The sequence below is a fragment of the Saimiri boliviensis genome, chromosome 6 (genome assembly GCF_048565385.1).
Source record: "Saimiri boliviensis isolate mSaiBol1 chromosome 6, mSaiBol1.pri, whole genome shotgun sequence".
Lineage (NCBI taxonomy): Eukaryota > Metazoa > Chordata > Mammalia > Primates > Cebidae > Saimiri > Saimiri boliviensis.
The window spans coordinates 71,206,060-71,227,476 of record NC_133454.1 but is presented as its reverse complement, the minus strand read 5'-3'; the positions used below and the strand labels follow the sequence as shown (position 1 = coordinate 71,227,476).

The 21,417-nt window shown below is 39.2% G+C and overlaps 1 protein-coding gene and 1 pseudogene across 1 annotated transcript in view; both read right to left on the bottom strand.

Moving 5' to 3' along the window:
* Positions 1 to 20,561, bottom strand: part of PGM2L1 (phosphoglucomutase 2 like 1) — a 59,197-nt gene extending 38,636 nt beyond the window's left edge. The window contains exon 1 of the mRNA XM_010334320.3: positions 20,133 to 20,561. Within this exon, the coding sequence (XP_010332622.1) occupies positions 20,133 to 20,243 (111 nt within the window). The 5' untranslated portion in view covers positions 20,244 to 20,561. The remainder of the gene's footprint in view (positions 1 to 20,132) is intronic.
* Positions 587 to 5,477, bottom strand: LOC101041176 (ATP-binding cassette sub-family F member 2 pseudogene; annotated as a pseudogene).
* Positions 20,562 to 21,417: the final 856 nt, after the last annotated feature.

The window sequence follows — 21,417 nt, the reverse complement described above, 5'->3', positions numbered from 1 at the left end:
TGTCTAAATAATGAATACCAGTTTTATATAACTACAGAGGAAAATATTTTTATTTTGTTTATCTATTTATTATTTTGCCCCCATCTTGAATAAAGGAAAAACATATCTTAAAGTTTATTTCTAACCAGAAGTTAAAATAGGAAAGCGCAATCTGAAAATCTGAAAGGTAAACACAGCTGACATTTACTTCTGAGGGTAAGCCAATTTGAAGATCCAAGTCTAGAGTCTTGCAGCAGAACAGGTTTTCTAAGTCAGAGGATTCCTGATTTAAGTCCAAAATATAATCATGCTAAACTAATCATTCTTTTCCATTTAAAGGATTTTTGAGCAATTCTAGATTTAATTTCCCTATCTTTAAAAAATTGTTAGAAATTAACAGAAATTAATTTGGCTTAGATACAAAACTTGAATATAAAATATATTCATCATATAAAATGTGATTTGAATAATTGCTTAATGAATACAAAAATCATATCCATGAAATGAAGTACTAAGTATCCCCAAAGTAGAAAATAATTCTTTAAAAACAACATTATTATCATTTAAGGATAATATTAGATATACCAAATTAGTGTGAAAAATTAAAATAATGTTAATTATTTTGTTTCAAAAAATACCTAATTTTTTTTTTAAAAACTATAATTTTTTTAACAAAGCACATATATTGAGCTCAACTTTACTGTTCAATGACATAGTCAAACTTGTCTCTATTAAGCTTTAAGTAAAAAATATTTCTCATGTAAGGTATCAACATGAAATATTTCAAATGTTTATTGTCTTTCTACAAATATTCTGATATATCCTACTTTTCTTGATCAACAAAGAATCCAATTATTGGCTAATGTGCTAAGTAGACCACTGTAGGATAGAAAGATCACTGAAGTATAATTCTAGAAGGCTTGGCCCTGATCTTGAGTCAGTAATTGCTTAGCTAGATAATCCTGAACAAGTCACTTCTCCTTCCCTTAGACTTTAAGATTCCAAGCAGATGAGATGATTTTTGAGATTAGCTTTTCAAACTCTACAGGTTTTGTCAGTAAGCGATCATGTGAAGTACTAAGTATACTAAGTTCAAGGGCTCCAGTCAGTATCTATCACTAGCTTTATGACCTTGAAGAGGTAATTTCACTCCAGTATCCTCACCTGTAAAATACAGGAATCATGTTCTACTCTTCCTCCTGGGCATCATGGCCAGCCTCCCTTGGAGTTAAATGAGACCATGTGACAGAGTTGTGGTCACTGGATATGAAAGAGATGTGCACCACTTTCATGCCTAGCCCCAGACCCATTCCCCTACCACTCCTCTTTCCTCATCTACCCATTAAACAGAGAGGACTTTAAGGACCTAGAGGAGTATGTAGCGACAAGACAGAATAAATCATTTCACGGAGCAAAATCCCCCTCCTTTACCTCCTACCTCATAGACCAGCACTGGGCTGTAACATGAGCAAGAAATAAACTTTCACTGTGTAAGCCACTGAAATTTTGGCATATTTCTGGGGTTTTTGTTTTTATCTTTTTTTTTTTTTTTTTTTTTTTTTTTGAGATAAAGTCTTGTTCTGTTGCTCTGGCTGGAGTACTGTGGTGCCATAACAGCCCACTGCAGCCTGGACCTCCTGGGCTCAAGTGATCCTCCTGCCTCAGCCTCCCAAAGTACTAGGATTATAGGTGTGAGCCACCGCACCCAGTGGAAGTAATACTTGAACTGAAAAGTGAAATATTAGTAGGAGCTGGATTGTGGAGCAAGGAGGGTGAGGAACAAGTCAGGAGTAGAGAGATAATGAGTTCAGTATTAGACTTACTGAGTTTGAAATGATATCTACACCCAGCATGCTAACCATGCTTCCCTCCCCCGTGGTAACCTAGGAAATGAAAATTAAAACAAGATAGCATTTCTCACCTAAAAATGTATTAAGAGTTTGTAAAATGAGTAAGCCCAGGGCTGGGGAATGAAAATTAACTCTAGTAACCAAGGAAATAAAAATTAAAACAAGATCCTATTTTTTCACTTAAAAATTGATTAAGAGTTTCTAAAATGAATATGCCCAGTACTGGGGAATGAGAGTGTATTTATTGCTATGGCTGAGTAAAACACCACTCTAAACTTAATGGTTTAAATCAATATTTATCTTCCATAGTTTCTATGAGTTGGGAATTCAGAAAGGGCACAGCCAGGATGGCTTATCTGTGTCCTGCTGTAGGCTTGTCTATCTGGCAGTGATGCTGATTGTAGGCTGGGGCCAAGAAGGAGCCATCAAATGAAACACCTACAGAGGCTACTACTTCTTGTGGCCTCAGCTTCCTCGCAATGTGGGGTTCCAAAGGCAAGTCTACCATGAGGAAGCCAGGCAGGTGGAAGTCATATTACCTTTTATGGCCTAGCCCTGAAAGGCAGGTACTTCTGCTGCACTGTAGTTATTATTTTTATTTTTTGGCTTCCTCTTTCTTTATTGGGCGCTTTGTACATAGCATGCAGGTCTAAAAGTTATTTAAAAACTGACCAGGACAAAAGTCCTGGTCCAGAGGTCCAAGCCAGAAGGAAAAAGGAATGGAGGTGGTAGGCTGGGAGTACTCCTTCAACATCACCAAAACCCAGAAAATGAGGATCCTGAGCTCCTCCACAGGCTTGGGCCCTTGGGTTAATCTGCAAGTGCCTCGGACTGCATCATATTCAGAGTAAGGTAACCAGCAAGGGGCTGGAGGGAACAGCCGATTGAGTCTAGACATGGACAGATGTAACTAGAAGGAGGACAGGAAACAGGTACCATCCAGCTGTAGATAAGAGAGTACAGCTAAGGCAGGTTGTGGGGCAGGGAAGAGGCAGCAGGAATGGCATTGCAGCAATGCAGGAGTGTAACCCCAGAGTTCTGTCCTGAGCAGCTGGTCAAGGTAGCATCTGTTAGCTCCCAGATGGAGATCCTGACCCAACCCCAGGTAGAGGGCTCACACGTTGTGGGTCCTCTTCGTGAGCGGGGGCTTCTCATCCACCAGCTTGGACTTAAAGTGCTCCTTGTAAGCCAGGATGTCTCCAGGCCACTTGGTGATTGCCTGCTCCTCACAGACCCAAATTTCCTGTGCAACCTCCTGAATTAGTCTGAAGTCATGGCTGACCAGCATCATACCACCCTAAAACTCATTGATGACATCTGCCAGGGTGTCAATGGCCTCAATATCAAGGTGATTGGTGGGCTTACCCAGGAAGAGCATGTGGGAGTTCTGCCAGGCCAGCCAGGCCAGACACACTTGGCACTTCTGCCCATTTGACAAGTTCTGGACTGGGCTCATCAGTTGTTTCCCAGTGAGACCATATCGCCCAATGATCTTCCTCATTTCTTCCTTCTCCTTGATTTCTGGGTAGCATTTCATCTTGTACTCCAAAGGTGAGAGATCTAAGTCCAGCTGCTCTTGTAAATGCTGATGATAATGCCCTATCTTGACAGGAGAATGTTTTTGGATTGTGCCATCTGTGAGTAGTAGCTCTTCAGTTAGCAGCTTCAGAAGAGTTGACTTCCCTACTCCATTGGGCCCTACCAGAGCCACTTGTGTGTCAAGGTCAATTCCAAATTCTAGATTATTGTAGATGCAAGGCCTATCTTTTATATATTTGAAGCTCACATTTTGCACCATAAAAACGGGTGGAGTGATCTTGCCACGTGGTGGGAAAGAAAATGACTGTGTTTTGTCACTCACGACCCTCTCTGTGAGTCCTGATGCCGTCATTTTCTGTAGTGTCTTCTTGCTCTGGGCCTGCTGGGCCAGCGTGGCACTGCCATGACCAAACCTTGCAATGTAGTTCTTCATGTGTGCAATATGATCTTGCTCCCAGTGAAACCTTTTCATCTGGTTCTCCTCCAGCTCTAGCCATGTCTTCACATACTGATCATAATTACCCATTTAATACTTCAGTTTCTTGTGAATGATGTTGGTACAGACACCATTCAGAAAATCCTGGGAATGGGCGATGAGGACCAAGATGTGCTTAAAAATATTTAGTTCTTCCAATCACACACAAGCATGTAGGTCCAGGTGGCTGGTGGGCTCATCCAGGAACAGCATGAAGGGCCAAATAAAGAGGGCTCTGGCAAAGGCAACTCATCCTCTAGCCTTCACTGAAGTCTTTTAGCTTCTTGTGCTGCATGGCAGGTGTGAAACCCACTTCATGCAAGATCCACAAGGCCCTCGTCTCTGCCTTGTCGGCATCCAGAGCTCCTCTAGGCACTGGTAGAGCTCCATGAGCTTCTCACACTCCATATCCTCATAAGCCAGCTGCTCTGCCTCCCTCTTCAGCATGGACCGCTCTGTATCGACTTCCATCACACACTGCAAGGGGGTCTTGTCACCAGGGGGCATCTCTCAAGTCAGATGGTAGATGCCAAAGTGCTCAAGGATGAATACTTCATATTTCCCAGTAGCAGAGAGCAGCATGGACTTTCCAATTCCATTTAAGCCAATGAGGCCATAACGGCAGCCTGAGTTTAATCCCAGTTTTGTGTCACTGAGCAGCTCTTGACCATGAAAGTTGAATGAGAGGTTGATAATGTGAATGTCAGTACTGTTGGGGTGAGAGGTCAGAACGACAATGACAGCCTGAGCAGCAACTTTCTTCATCTTAAAGTCCTCTAGCTTCTTGGTCAGCAAATCCATTTCTGTGATCTCTCTGTTACTGGCCTCATTTTTCTCCTCTGCCACCTGTGGTTCTGTGACGGCGTCTCCATTTTCTTCATGTCCTTTTCTGGGTCACTGTCAAGTTTTTGCAGCCTCCTTCTTTTTGGTTGTCTTCTTTTTGGCCAGGTCAGAGGGCATGATGATGACCCACAGGGAGCTGGGCCACACTGCTTGGCCCTTATTTTTTTATTTTTTATTTTTTTTTTGAGGCAGAGTCTCACTCTGTCACCTAGGCTGGAGTATAGTGGCACAAACACGGCTAATTGTAGCCTCTGCCTCCCAGCTTCAAGCAATCTTCCTACCTCAGTCTCCCAAATAGCTGGGACTACAGGCACGCACCACCATACCTGGTTAACTTTTTAACTTTTTTGTAGAGATGGGGTCTTGACATGTTGCCCAGGCTGGGCTTGAACTCCTAGCTTCAAGCAATCATTCTGCCTCAACCTCCCAAAGTGTTGAGATTACAGGCATGAGCCACCACACCTGGCTTTGTACTATATTTCTTTAGGCAGTTGCAAAGGTCCACCCAGGTTTCAGCAGAGGGAACATAGATCCCACTTTTCAATTGAGGAGTGCCAAAGTCATATAGTGACTTTGGAAGAGCATGTGGAATGGGACATATAGGTGCAGCCATCTTTAAAAAATACAATCTGCCACAGAGGAACTATATGAATCAACACAGCATCTCAGATGACAGTTTACCTGTGTTATAAGTAGCTTAAATATTAAATAATCTTTGTTTTACCAATTCTACTTCTAGAAATTTATCCCAAGGAAATAATCACGGATGCTTGTTATGATTTAGTTATAAGAATATTTACTAAAATAATATTAATAATAGTAAAAAAAAATAAACCACGTTAAAAGAAAACTGGTTAATTAAAAAGGCTGCTGTATCAATACATTAAAATAATGTATTAAAAATTACATTAGAATTTTCATATGCAAAAACACTTACATATATTTAGGGGATAAGTATACAAACCACCTGTGTAATACAATTCCAAATTTGTAAAACTAATACACATAAACGCATAGAAAAATAAAACTAAAAAGAAAAAATATGATTGTTCCTTGTATATTTATATGGAAGAATCACTTATGTAATCAAGGAGGAAAGTTTACAGAATACAAATTAACCCCAAACTCATATTATTTAAAATTTTATTTTATATTTCAGATGTGTAGTTACATAAGTAAATGTGTGCCATGGTGGTTTGCTGCACCTATCAATCCATCACCTAGGTATTAAGTCCCACAGGTATTAGCTATTTATCTTGATGCTCTCCCTCCCCACACCTCCCCAACAGGCCCCTAGTAAGTGTTGTTCCCCTCCCCATGTCCATGTGTTCTCATTGTTAAGCTCCCATTTATAAGGGTGAGAACATGTGGTGTTTGGTTTTCTGTTCCTGTGTTAGTTTGCTGAGGATAACAGCTTCAGCTCCATCCATGTCCTTACAAAGAACATGATCTCAATCCTTTTTATGTTTACATAATATTCTATGGAGATATATATATATATATATATATATATATATATATATATATATACATTGCATTTTCTTTATCCAGTCTATCATTGTTGGGCATTTGGACTGATTCCATGTCTTTGTTATTGTGAATAGTGCTGCAGTGAACATACATGAGCATATATCCTTATAATAGAATAATTTATATTCTTTTGTAATCCCAAACTCCTAACTTGTATATTGATGTTATTAATCAGTTTAAGAAATTTCATAGTAATTATCTCTTTCCTCTCCTAAAGAGATTTCCAATGAATAGCATGTTAGACCTTTTCCTGTATCATCTTACTCTCATAGCTTCTCTTTTACTCCCCAACTTCCCCTCAACTTTTTGTCATTCCATGCTTTGTTCTGAATATTTTTCACTGACCTAGCTTTTCTTTTTTCTTTCTTTTTTTTTTTAAGACAGAGTCTTACTTTGTCGCCAGGTGCCAGGCTGGAGTGCAGTGGCACAATCTCGGCTCATTGCAACCTCCACCTCCTGGGTTCAAGCAATTCTTCCACCTCAGCCTCCCAAGTACCTGGGACTACAGGCGCACACCACCAAGCCCAGCTAATTTTTTTTTTTATTTTTAGTAGAGACGGAGTTTCACCATGTTGGCCAGGATGGTCTTGATCTCTTGACCTCGTGATCCGCCCGCCTTGGCCTCCCAAAGTGCTGGGATTACAGGCTTGAGCCACCGCGCCTGGCCTGACCTAGCTTTTCTAGATTGCTAATTCTGTTTGATTCCTCTCTAAAGTGTTGTTAAATTTGTTCACTGAATTCTTAACTTTAGTTATTTTATTTCTTCAGTTTCAGAATTTCTATTTTTAAAATTTACTCTTTTTGTATTATTTTCATATCTCTGCCAATTTTTTTAACCTATGAAATTACTTCTGATCTCTGCTCAATTTTAATCTTTTTTTAATCTTCTTGATCTTCACAATCTTAGTTATTTTAAAGTATGCATTTGATAAATACAGGAACTCTTGAAGGTCAGTTTGTATTATCTGTTGTTTCTGCAGGTTCTTGTTTCTGTTGAATTGTTTCCTTATATGTCTGGCTATCTTTGACTCCCTACTATTACATTTATATTATTTTTGTAATATTATTAGGTATTATATTTGCAATATTACTAGCAGAAATACTTTGGAACCTAGGATGGAGCTACCTCCCTCCAGGAGATTTTTGTTGTTGTCTTTTTTTTTTTTTTTTTTTTTTTGCTTTTCTCAGGCATCTGAAAGCACTAGCAATCAATCCATATTCACTTTAATCCAATTTCCAAGACATCCAAATGACTCAAAACTGGAATATAGTTTGTATGAGGAGTGTTTACTTTGAGTTCATCAGTATTCACAGGGCAGCCCTTTGGACTTAAAACATAAATTAAGAGTGTTTTCAGGGTCTCCATCAGCGACAGGCCCTAGCTTCCAATCTTTGTCCCTCTATACTAGCAAGGCTAGCAAAAAGACTGCCAACCTTCTTAGCTGCCTATCCTCATCAGCAAATGTGCCCTGGGCAAATGTGGCCCTAAATATAAAACTCAGCTCTCTGAATTTCTGTTTTCTTCTGGATTGTGGCCTGGAATTTCATTCTTCTTCCAGATCTTGAACTGGAAACTCTTGATTAACATTAAATAACACCTTCAGACAGATTTTTTAGTCTACATTTTATCTATTTTTTCCAGTTATTGGAGGAAGATTGTCCAAATTACCTCATCTGTCATTACTAGAAGCAGAAGTCTTTCTACCATACAACATTGTACTGTATGGTATGGCTTTATTACACTTAACTTACACATACTCAACTATATGTATTTAGCCCTACCTCCCAAATCAATATTAAAATTGTATTTTGTGCATGTGCTCCATTATATATGGTACATTACTATATATGTTACATATTCTCATATATTTCTTTATAAGGATAGATACTTGAAATCATATATCTTGTAGTTCTTGGACAATTTAAGGGTTTACAAAGGTGATTTTTAAGTTTTATACAATTTTCATTATTTATTAACTTTGGAATCTTAACTCCTAAGTAAGACAAGACTCCACTATACCAGAAATGTTCTGACATGAAAGTTACCTATTTAGGATACTACAGAACATATTTTTATTCTGAGTAGGAGTTTAAATAAGATAATATTGAGGTTTCTGTCAACTGAGATTCCATAGTTTCCTGCTTAATGTATATCTGCATACCAGACAAAGGACTCATGGCCTGATGTTTAATGCATATTTTGAAATGGCGAAAATACTACTAACAGGAGAACCTCGCCCATCAGCATGAAAACTACCAAGAAAGGAAACAATAATATGCTTTTTCTTTTTCAATAAAGCCCAGTTTTCAAATTCTTCTGAAATTAGGCTATAAGTATGGTCTGACTGCATTCCCTAAAAGTTAAATTCTGTATATCATGTATATTTCATCTTTACAAGTTATACATATAATCTAAGGGAAAAAATTATGTACAAAATTATACTGTAAGCGTTATTCAAAATAGTTTTACAAATCAGAATACTTTAAGACATCCAGCAAAAAGGAAATGGTTAAATATATTTACCAAGTGAAATATTATGCTGTCAATAAAATTATAATTATGTTCTACATCAGGTGTCCCCAAACTATGGCCTGCGGGCCGCATGCAGCCCCCTGAGGCCATTTATCCAGCCCCCTGCCGCACTTCAGGAAGGGGCACCTCTTTCGTTGGTGGTCAGTGAGAGGAGCACAGTATGTGGCAACCCTCCAATGGTCTGAGGGACAGCGAACTGGCCCCCTGTGTAAAAAGTTTGGGGACGCTTGTTCTACATGATAAAAAGCACATATATAAATTCAAAAGACAAACTGAGAAAAAACATTTATAATACATGATAAATCAACCAAAGGCTTATTTCTTTAGCATTAAAACAAAAAAGAGAAAAAATTAATAACTCAATAGAAAAGTTAGCAAAAGATATGAAAATAGTTCATAGAAAAGGAAATACAGGTAACTTTTAAGTATATGAAAATATATTCAACCTCACTTATAAGCAAAATAGAAATTAAAACTAAAATAAAATATAGTTTTTATTTTTCACAATGGCAAAGAAAAATATCTGATACTGCACTGTAGAGTCAAGAATTTGAGAAAGCAGGCACTTTTATATATTGTTGGCAGAAGAATATATTGGTGCATACCCTCTGTAAGGCAATTTGGCAATATCTGTCAAAAAAACAATTTTTTTTTTTTTGAGACAGGGTCCCACTCCGTCACCCAGGCTGGAGTGCAGTGGTGCCATCACAGCTCACTGCAACCTCAACCTCCCAGGCTCAAGCAATCCTTCCACCTAAGCCTCCCAAGTAGCTGGGACTATAGGCTCATGCCACCATGCCTGGCTAATTTTATTTACTTTTTGTAGAGATAAGGTCTCCCTATTTTGCCCAGGCTGGTCTCAAACTCCTGGGCTCAAGAGATCCTCCTGCTCTGGCCTCCCAAAATGCTGGGATTACAGGCATGGACCACCATGCCCAGCCTCCCATGGTTATCTTCATTTAAGCGAAAAATAAAATGAATTTTTAACTGAACAAGAAAATCAAACAAACTTAGGATTCTTAGGTATGTCTTGGTTACTTTGAGGAAAGGAAGAAGGGAGGAGAATGGAATCAGAGAGGTGGACATGGGAATTTAAATTCTAATTTATTTCTTTTAAAGATGTGATTCAAAGTTAGCAAAATATATGATTTAACAAAATGGAAGCTATCATTTTTCTGTCTTTTTAAAAAGAGGGCAGAGATCACTTTGTTAGTAAGTCTCATGACCTTTTTTCCTGATTTTCTTACAGAGTAAACATCCTTATGTAAAACGTTTATGTCTACATTTCTATGAGAGTTTCTAGGATCCCCTCCACAACTCCATTCCATCTCATCCTAATTACATAATGCAACCAGATTAATCAGCCAAGAATCAGCAATAGAGTTCAATTCTCATTACATCAAATGTAAAAGTTAGAAAGGTTGGGATCAGATCCCAAAGGGCAGAAGCGTTCAAAATCTTCTTACATTCAAATAGTTCCTCTATCTACACTTCTCTGAGCCTTTCTTTTAAAGATGTGGTTCAAAGTTTGTGTATAGGTTTAAAAAATGGGAATAACTACCATAAACAATCCTTGGGAGGATTAAGAGACTTTCTACATGAAAGCACCTAGTAAGTACCGTATTTGGTACATGATCACTCACCTATACTTACTCGCCATAGTAACACAATACATACACTATACTTAAGAAATCTCTTCATTATTTCTGCATGCCTCCTGCTCAGTTTCATTTCCCTGATCAGTGTCATTTTCCATTTTATTGTTCTACTGTGCCCACTTTAAATATTCTGCCCCCACATCCATTACCTATTCATATCCTACTTATCCTTCAAGTCACAGCTCAAATTCTACCTCTTACAAAAAGTCTTCCTGCTTTTGAACTTCTATTACCCTTAAAAGCCAATATCAGTTGACCACTTAATTTTTGTTTATATTTTAAATTTTACTTTAGTTATTATGAATTACATTAACACATTTCTCTTATTTAAAAAATACTAATAATACAGATAAACCTACAGACATCATTGACCATAACCGTCATTCCCAGACCCCTCTTTCAGAGGCGCAGCTTATGGTTTATAATACATTCTTCTAAACTTTTACTATACATCTATATATTTGTAAAATGCAGTTTTGCTTTAACTCTTCATATATATGGCATCAAATTTTGCATGTTGTTCTATAACTTGCTTATTTCATATATGTCTTGCACAGGGCCAAATAATACGTGATTTCACTTATGTGAGGTATCTAAAATAGTCAAATTCATAGAATCAAAGAGTGGAATGGTGGTTGCCAGATGCTGGGAGAGAGGGAGGAATGAAGAGTTGCTAATCAAGGGGCATAAAGTTGCAGTGAAGCCAGATGAATACATTCTAAGATATGCTGTGCAGCACTGTACCTACAGTTAGCCATACTGTATTGAATACTTGAAAATCTGTTAAGCGGGTAGATCTCATGTTAAGTGTTCTTACTATGATAAATAAAATTAAAAAAATATATACCTATATACCTATGTATCTATATATCTCTTTATAGCTATATATCTTGGAGGTCGTTTTAATACATACAGAGCCATGCTATTGTTTTCACTCCAGAGTGTTCCAGTTTATGTTACCATTTCTTTATTCATGGGCACTTAGGTTTTTTCCTCATTTTTACTTATATAAATAATGAAATATTTCAGAGAGAAAAGGACATGAAAAATTCTGAAGCAGAAACAACATAAAACCATTACTTACATTAAAGAGGTTTTCTAACAAGGTAGACATTAAAATGTCTTTGAATCAGAGAGATATGGTATTTTTCATTTACCATATTATAGTCTTCATACTCCTTCAGGCATTAAATATGACAATTTCCATAGTTTTATTTGGTAAGATACTGTTCATTAAATGATTTGGTGTAAAAGATTCTATGAGGATTGGCTCCCTATCTATTCTTCTCCACCTGCATAGATCATTTTCCACATTAACTCCCAACACCAGAGGGCAGCAGCCTCAGTACTAATTAGCAGTAATGCAGAGAGCAGTTGACTAATGAAAACAATACTCCTTTAGTAAAATCTGCACTAAATTACTAATCAATCTTTTATTTGGAGGGAAAATATCTCTAAAAAACCAAACAGATAGGAATTAGGTAAAAACAGGTTTCTCCATGAAACAAGCCAATCTTGCTGTCTCTCCAAAAGGGCAGATGAAAGAAAACTGATTTAGATTATCCAAGGATTATCACTGAAATCTGAGCTAATGCAACCAGGTGTGGTGGCTTGTGCCTGTAGTCCCAGCCACTTGGGAAACTGAGGTGGGAGGATCAGCTGCCGTTAGCTACTATCACACTGCATTGCAGCCTAGGTGACAGAGTGCATTGCAGCCTAGGTGACAGGGTGAGACCCTGTTTCTCTACAAAACAAAACAAAAACCCTGAGCTAACGAGTAAGATTTATATTCTTTTGTTAATTGAATTTATCTCACAAGTAAAACCTAGAAGAATCAAATGATAATAAATTGCTTTTATTAGATTCTCCATATTCTTTCTGATTTTTTAAATAAGAGGAGAGGAACAGGAAAAATATTTTATTTTATTTTTAGATTGAGTCTTGCTCTGATACCTAGGCTGGAGTGCAGTGGTGCAATCTTGGCTCACTGCAACCTCCGATTCCTGGGTTCCAGTGATTCTTCTGCCTCGGCCTCCTGCATAGCTGGGATTACAGGCACGTGCTACCATGCCCAGCTAATTTTCTGTATTTTTAGTAGAGATGAGGTTCACCATGTTGGCCAGGCTGGTCTCGAACTCCTGACCTCAGGTGATCTGCCTGCCTCGGCCTCCCAAAGTGCTAGGATTACAGATGTGGGCCACTGCACCTGGCTGGGAAAATAATTTTAGATCAAAAACATATCCAAATAGGTTTTATAATGGCCTTGAAGAAAACTTGAAGGAACTAAACAAAACAGCTTTTATGAAAGAAGGAAGGAAGGAAAGAAGGAAAGAAAGAAAACGAAAAAGAAAGAGAGAGAGAGAGAAAAGAAAAAACAGGACAAAGAAGTCCTCAAATAACAAGCAGAAGTAGCTAGTCTACCTATTTTGAAAACTTAGCTGAGACAGGAAGGGCTTTCAAATATGAATCACTCCTTTTCAAATATATCTAAGGAAAACGTACAATTTTTCCACATCATCGTCTTTCCGTAATCAATCTACATTTAAGGTTTATCCATCTTTTCACAGCTTGATAGCACATCTCTTTTTGCGGCTTGACAGCTGATTTGTTTTAATAACTGAATAATATTTGATATACAATTTGCTTATTCATTCACCTATTGAAGGACATCTTGGTTAACCGTTTTCAGTTTCAAGTACATTTTTAATTTGAAGAAATAAAAGTATAAAGACTTTCAGTTCAAGATAAAAGACTTAAACACTTGTCTCCCCTCCCTGAGAACTTATTATAGTGATAGTAAAGGAACAAATGGACTATACCTACGATGTTAAAAGAACTGAAGGAAGGGGTGAGTGGGTACGGAGGAGTAGATGCAACTTTGACAAACTTCTGGAAGACAAAAAGTAGCATGAAGCAAGGCACAATAAGCTCAAACCCAAAATAAGTTGATAACATGTACATTTTGTTCTATAATCAAAATGAAATCTTGTCTCCGACACAGATGAACCATGCGGACATTATGCTAAGTGAAGTAATCTAGTCATAGAAAGACAAATATTGTATGATGCCACTCATATGAGGTACCTAAAGTAGTCAAATTCATGGAAACAGAAAGCAGAATGGTGGGTGCTAGGGGCTTAGGGGATGAGAAAATAGGGAGCTCTTTAATGGGTACAGAATTTCAGTTTAGCAAGATGAAAAAGCTCTGGAGATTTTTTTTTTTCCTCTTAAGATCCATCAATTAATTGTTCAAAATGATGCCCCATTTTAGTTGGCTTCATTTTTAGACCATAACTTAACTTACTCAGCTTTGACTTTCCTTGCTTATTTGGGTCCTTCATTGTTTCCTTCTCTCCCTCCCTTCCTACTTTCTTCCTGCCTTCCTCCTCCCTCTCTCCCTTCCTTGGGTAAACACTTTTCTTTCTTTCTTTTTTTATATTGTTGGCCAGAAATAACACACCATCTTCACCATATCACTAACACCTTCCAGCTTTTTACTATTTATGGCATAGATGGTGAATTATTTTTCAAGACATATTTCTCGAATCCCAATGTGGATCAGTACACTACTGTCATCTAGGATTTCTTTACGTTAGACTTCTGGGGAAGTTATTCCATATTAACTTACCTCATAGTTCCTATTTCTTTTTGCGATGTTTCCTCAACTTTAACTTCTATATTTTCTTTGCATTTGGCAGGGGTGGGGGTGTAAAGATGTTTTTTTCTTAATTTCCAAGAGCTTATTCTTGTTTTGTTTCTTTTTCATAACACATTTATTTGATGAAATAATTATCTTATTTAATCAAAAAACTTTAAGTTCCTGTGTTCCCTGACTTAACTCAGTTTTTTGTTTTCCCGTATCCGTAGCTCTAACTTATTTTTCATGCAGCTTATTTCCTTCTTATAGCTTTATTAACATCAATAGGTTTTTAGCCTCTGGCACCCAACATTGTTTTCCGTTTCTGTATTTGACTACGCTAGGTATCTCATATAAACTGGTATGGGTTTTCTTTGTTTTTATGTATAGAGTATGTTTTCTCCCAGCATCCCCTTAAATAAAATGGCCAGTGGAAGCTCTGTTAGTTGGACTTACTGTCCTGCAAACTTTGCTAGCATTAATTATATTGTTTAAACTTTCAAAAGAATGACTAAAGCTAATACTATAACTATCAAAATTTAGGAGAGAATATGAGTGAATTCTAATTTTTCATAGCACAGGTATATATTTGATAGATAATATCTAAAGTTTTAAAATACATCAAGAAATAGTGGTTCTAGCATATTACTTGGCATTTTCATGATAACCACAAAAATAAATTTAAAAAAAACTTAAAAATGATTTATAAGGAGCAAACAGGAAAAGAAGAGGCAGGTAAGAAAATTGTTTTCCAGTATAACCCCTTCTGTACTATTTTTTAAAATCATAAGCATGTATTTCTTAAAAAAGAGTGCAAATAAAATGATGAAAACAGAAGGAAATGGAGGAAATTGGGAAGTAAAAAGAAAAAAATGAATTTGAATTCTAAAGAGAAAAATTCAAATATTCATTTATATGTACTAAATTTCTTGAACAGAAGGAGAATACTGTTTCCAAGGAGACCAAAGCAACTGTTCAGCGCTTTAAAAAAATCCATGGCAATTTATTCCACATAATATTACATCCTACTCCAGCTTTATAAAAGCCAATAAAATGGTTTTAATGAGCACCTTGGAACTTAGTTTACATTGTCACTAACATTTATTAAACATTTCATTTATGGAATCTACCATAGTGATAAGAATACAGTAAAAGTCAGATGACCTAGGTTTGAGTCCCAATGTTACCACTTAAAAGCCACATCTCCTTGAGCAAGTCACTTTTCTTTTATGAGCTTAAGTTTCTTTACTTGTAAAAATGGGGATAACTTCTACCTGCCTAGCATACTGTTGCTGTGAATAGCAAATAAGACTTAGAGTATTTTACTTAAGTTGAAACACTACAGAAATAAAATCCAGGAATAAGGACTGGCATTTCCCAAAAGTAATAAAACCATGTGTAGATACTCTGTACTGTTCATTGACTAAATGCCAAATTCAGTATTAGAAAAATATGAACAAAAAATGTTATATAAACTAGTGTTGTAAAAATTGGATGGAACTAGGTGGCAGATCCAAGCTCCCATCTAGGTTCCCCAACTAGATAATGTCCACAATTTCTTTGGGTCTCTACACAAGGACCCTGGGGTAGACCACCTTTGTAGGAGTATGTCATGGGTGTATTTCCCATCGCATAGCGATGATTTAAAAGGAAATTTGGTCACCACCTTTTCTATCTAGGCTATGTTAGGAGGCACAGAAAATCATGTGAATGACCTTGAAAAAAACTTCTACTGTTAGACTAACGTTTGAATCACTGGCTTAGATTGAAGTATTTTATTTCCACTTTCAGGCTTTTTATAAGCCTACGCTACCTTGAACTTTACATGATACTCTTTCTCAACACACACCTACATTTTGAGAACAGAGTGCTTTACTTGCTATTTCTTAAAATGCCATGGCCAGCTCCTGCCTCCACATCATTGTTGATATATAGGAAATTCAACACCTTTGTGGAAACTACTATAGCAGGCTGAGCTGCTCTGCCCTGTGTCCCAGCTCTATTCCCCATCCAGCCACTGACCCACTCACTTTGCCAGTGCCTAACATCTTACATACAGGATTGCTTTTAAAAAGAAAATTCACAATGGATAGAACAGGGCATATTATATTGAGAGAACCTGGCTTCTGGGCCAGCACAACTTGTCTATAATTTGACAGAATGTATGAAAGCACTGAAAGAAAGAACTAGGAAGGAGGCGAGCGACTTAGTCAGCCATAGAGCATAGAAGGAGAGAGCACTGGTAACAGAGTCATCTGTTCACTGCCTGGAGGAGAAATGCCTTGATCCAGGACTTGTTGGGTTCTAGTGGTAGGATAGTCCCATTGTGGAGATGTGTGCATTTACTTATTATCAGATTGATGCTGTTAAATGTTGTGTCATATATCTGACTCCCTGTGACTTGGTTTCATGATCACCAAAAATCAGAAAATGTCCTGAATAGAAACAAATCTACTTAGCTATTACATCTGTATCATACATTAATAAAACATTCTGAATTCAGACATCAGTTTCTGTGACACTGAGCACCGTGAGTCCATCCTGAGACAAGGCAGGCTAACAAATTAGGCTGAAGGCTCAGGAATTGGAAGGTCACATTCTGGACTTGTAAATTTACCAACAGAAAGCCACCCCATGGAAACTACATGTAGTATTCCAGACTGCCCCAATAAACACCCTGTCTTGCATTGTTTTCTTTTTAACAATTGCACACACACCTGTGTTTATTTAAGCCCTTAAAGACATACTAAAGCCCTTCTATGACTTGGTCTTTACATACCCTTCCTAAATTTTCTATGTACTCTGAGTGACAGCAGAAATAAAAGTTATTAATATACACATTAAAATTTTTCTCTCTCTGCTTATCATAGTTCTCCTTATGTTAGCAAGTCTAATTTTAACTAATTCTGAAAGTTCAGTACAAATAACATTTTTTCATAAAGACTTTTCAAAGTACACCAACCAAGACTAAGATTAGTAATTGTAGTGACCAACACAAGTAGCAAATTGCCCTCTGATCAATTTATAACTTATTATATGCCTCATCTGAGTCATGAAGAATTGGTGGCATTTGATAGGTTCCTTTTTCAATTAAATAGGTATTCATCAGGTGTTAAACTCAGTTTCTCTTAAGTTAAAAACTACACATGCCATCAATGGGTAATGTAAGAAATGCTATGAGTCTGATCTTATTTTACATTTCTGCACTCTAAATTTCAGTGCCCTGAGACATAGTCTAGCTTACCTATAGTATCAATCTGCAGTAGACACAGTTTCTCCATTAAATGTATTCTCTCCTATTAAGAGAGGATCGATGAAGAAATTTATTATATTTATTAAATAAATTACTTAAATCTATTCCTCTATTAAGGACATTTATTACTTGTCCCTATTATTTATGCTTTTCCTTACCTTCTATGTTCTTTAAAGATATGATTCATATCTATTTTATCTTTCTGTCTCTCACAAGTTTCAGCCAGTGCCTTATATTCAGAGGCACTTTAAATACAAATTAAAAATTTCTTTTCCACTTTCAATGAAATTTATCTTCATTCTTTTTATTTTAGTATGTTTTATTTTATTTATTTATTTTTGAGACAGTCTCACTCTGTCACTCAGGCTGGAGCGCAGTGTCTGCGATCTCAACTCACTGCAACCTCTGCCTTTCGGGTTCAAGCAATTCTCCAGCCGCAGGCTCCTGAGTAGCTGGGACTATAGGCACATACTATCTTGCCTGGCTAATTTTTTTGTGTGTATTTTTAGTAGCGATGGAGTTTCACTATGTTGGCCAGGCTGGTCTTGAACCCCTGACCCCACCCAGGTGATCCATCCACCTCAGCCTCCAGAGTGCTAGCATTACAAGCATAAGCCACCGTGCCAGATCTCTCATCATTCTTTTTATATGTATCCTGTCTTCTAATGAAGTCTTCCTTGAACATCTCAGTCCGCAGTTTATTCCTACTTTTGAACTATAGGAACTGACTACCTATAAACCATTTAATTGCCACCAAAACTACTCTAGCATTATTATTTTATGTGTATTTCATAGGTTTCTTTAACATTTCAGTATATCCCAATAATACATATGCATAGAATGGACAATGGAGAAATAGAAATTCATTCAAACAATCTTTTAAACATCATTCAGGGGCAGGGTGTGGTGGTTCATGCCTACAATCCCAATACTTTGGGAGGCTGAGGTGGGAGAATTGCTTGAGTCTCAGAGTTCAAGGCAAGCCTGGGCAACATAGACCCCATTTTCACACACACAAAAATTTTTTTTTTCTAAATTAGCTGGGTGTGGTGGCATGTGCCTGTAGTGCCAGCTATTTGGCAGACTAAGGCAGAAGGATCACTTGAGCCCAGGGGTTCAAGGCTGCAGTGAGTGCATGAGCTATGACTGTGCCACTGCACTCCAGCCTGGACAACATAGCAAGACCCTGTCTAAAAAAAAATAAGTCAATCAAGAGACTCATTAGTAAAAAGTATAGTTAAAACTGGCATCTAAAGAGAACAAAAAGTCTTGCTTCTCCAAGTGTGGGCCACAGACCAGCAGCAGTAGTATCACCTGGAAATTCATTCTTAGGAAATTCATTCAGAATCTGAGGCTCCACCCCAGGCCTCCTGAATCAATCTGTATTTCAAGATCCCCAGGTGATCTGTAAGCACATTAAGGTTTGAGAAGCATTGATTTAGGCTGTAGAGCAGGTGTCCCCAAACTACGGCCGGCATGCAGCCCCCTGAGGCCATTTATCCGGCCCCCCGCTGCACTTGAGAAAGGGGCACCTCTTTCATTGGTGGTCAGTGAGAGGAGCACAGTATGTGGCGGCCCTCCAACGGTCTGAGGGACAGTGAACTGGCCCCCTGTGTAAAAAGTTTGGGGACGCCTGCTGTAGAGGAAGAATTATTCATCCAATATACATATGGGCAATTAACACTAAATACCTCCTTATAATTGCTTATTGTTGGTCTTCCTCATCTGCTAACTGAGGCTTGTTGAGGGCAGGAACCCTTCCTATTTTCCTCACAAGTGTTTCCTGGTTCTAACAAGACCTAGAAAACGCACTCTGCACTCAACATTTTTTTGCTGAATGAATGACTGAACAAAGTAAAAACAAAACGTTCAGAAAGAGAAACCTTGAGGAAATTCATTTGTACAACATGTCACATTCTACCATACAAATTCCTTAATTCAGTGTCATTAATTCCATTTTAAATGTGCTGCCTGCTCTACTTCAACAAAGGTATTTTAGGCACTTGACAAAGCAAAAGCTTGGATTATCTTCCTCTGTTGGGGCCATCAGGGACCTCTTTTACAAGTAAGACAGCTGCATTTTAATTCTGATTGTCACAAATCCATCCCAAATGCCTGCACAAGGTTTAATTACCGCAACAAGTTGGAGGTGGGGGCAGAGGGTGGGTGGAGAGGTGTTGATAGAGAAATAATGGTTAAGGCAAAAACAATCCTGTATCAAGAGTATCATATGAAACCTGGAAAACACGGGTTCCTTGAACAGAATAATTCTAGAAAATAGCTGCCGGTAAGGGAAAGAAGAGGTAAGCCCCTTGCCTTTCGCAAAAGCAAAAGGTGATACTAGAAAATACCAGGGAGTGATAAAAGCCCAGCGACTACCTAGCGACAGAAGGAGGAAACACACCAGACCAGAACTACAGCGGATAGCGGTTAGATACGCCCAGTAAGGGTGCCAGAAACCACTTTCAGGCTGTGGAGAAGGAAGTTGAGGGAGAAAAAAGGAAAGGAAATCGTTGTTTAGGGTATAACTTACGATGATGATGATTCATTTTTTTCTTTTTTTTTTTAAGAAAGAGAGAAGACAGCACTTGAAGGGAAAGAGAGTAGAGAGGAGGAAGGGAGGTTACAATTGAGAGCACTGCAAAAGGAAGCGAAGCAGATGTTGCCGCCGGGCTCCGGCGGTCTGAAGGAGGCAGCCCACGCATAGGTGGGTGGCAACGCCCTGCTCCGCTGGCCCCCGCCCGGTGTCCCGAGCCATCTCCTCTGCTGCCCGCGGGGCGCTGGGTGGGAACAGGAAAGAGCGGAGTGTGTGTGGGAGGCGGCGGCGGTACCCACCTTATCCCAGCGAAGCCACTGCCCGATGGCCGTGTCCAGCTGAGGGTCCCCGGTGTGGTAGGGGGCGTGGAGCAGATTGGAGTTCAGGTCCCCCTCTGTGTTTTCAGCCATGGCAGCCAGACAGCCGTGCGGGCCAGGGGCCGGCGAAGACACTGAGATGGGGTGGAGGTGGCCTGGGGTGCGCTCACCAGGGTCCGGACGTCCCCACCTCACTGAAGGGCATTGGAGACCAACCGCAGGGTGCTTGCAACAGCTCCTGCTGCAGCGTGAGGGAACCGGGAGAGAGAGGGCTTATGGCTGCCTGCTCCCCAGGGGACCAGGTCCGGGTCTCTGGGCGAAGTGACTGAGGCGGTCGCGCGGCGAGAGAACAACAACAGTCCCAGATGTCTGGGTCCTGGCCCCGCCGCCGCAGCCACCGCCCATGGCCACGCCCCGCGCCTTAGGCCCCGCCTATTCCCGCCCCTGCTGATTTAAGTCCCCGAAGCTCAACGCACGAGCCTGGGAGCGCGTCTCCACGCCTCCGAAGTAGCACGTATGTGTTTACAGCCCACCCGAGTGGCGAGGCAATGGTGCACGACTTTTTCTATTTTTTAATTTGACATGTGTCTCCTTTCCTCGATCTGCCCTCACAGCTACCACTAGCAAGCTCCCTTCGCGCTTGCCCTGCGGGTCCCCAGCGCGCGCGCAGGCCCCCAGTTTCTCTTGGGGGCACCCGCCCGTAGGGGGGCTGTGGGAGCTCTCTGCGCACTGCCTCACGGAGGTTGTAGTTCTATCCTTTGTCTGAACTCGGCGGAGACTGCCGCCGAGACTACGACTCCCAGCAGCTCCGCGCCCTCCCTTTCCTCAAAGAAAAAAGATCTACCTTGAGGCAATTCCTTACGGACACCCCCTATCCCGGGTAGTTAGGCTGCGCTATGTGGCCCTGGCATTAAATTAAACAAGGAATGACACAGTAAGGGAACAACGTGGAATCCGTTTAGTGCTGTACTGTTTACGAATCGCGTTCTATCGCTTCAATTCATTAGTGAAGTAGAGGGGCGTAGTCCTTTCCCATTTTACACACAAAGAAACTGACTCTCTGATACAACTCTCCTAAGAGGCAGAGTTCTTAAGTGGTCGAGCTAGGGTTCCAGTCTCATTTCAGATCCCCTCAGCTGGCAGTTATTTTATTAGTCGGTGCAAAAATAACTGCGGTTTTTGCCATTAAAAATAATAACATTAAAAGTAATGGCAGCTGGGCCCGGTGGCTCACCCCCTGTAATTCCAGCACTTTGGGAGGCCGAGG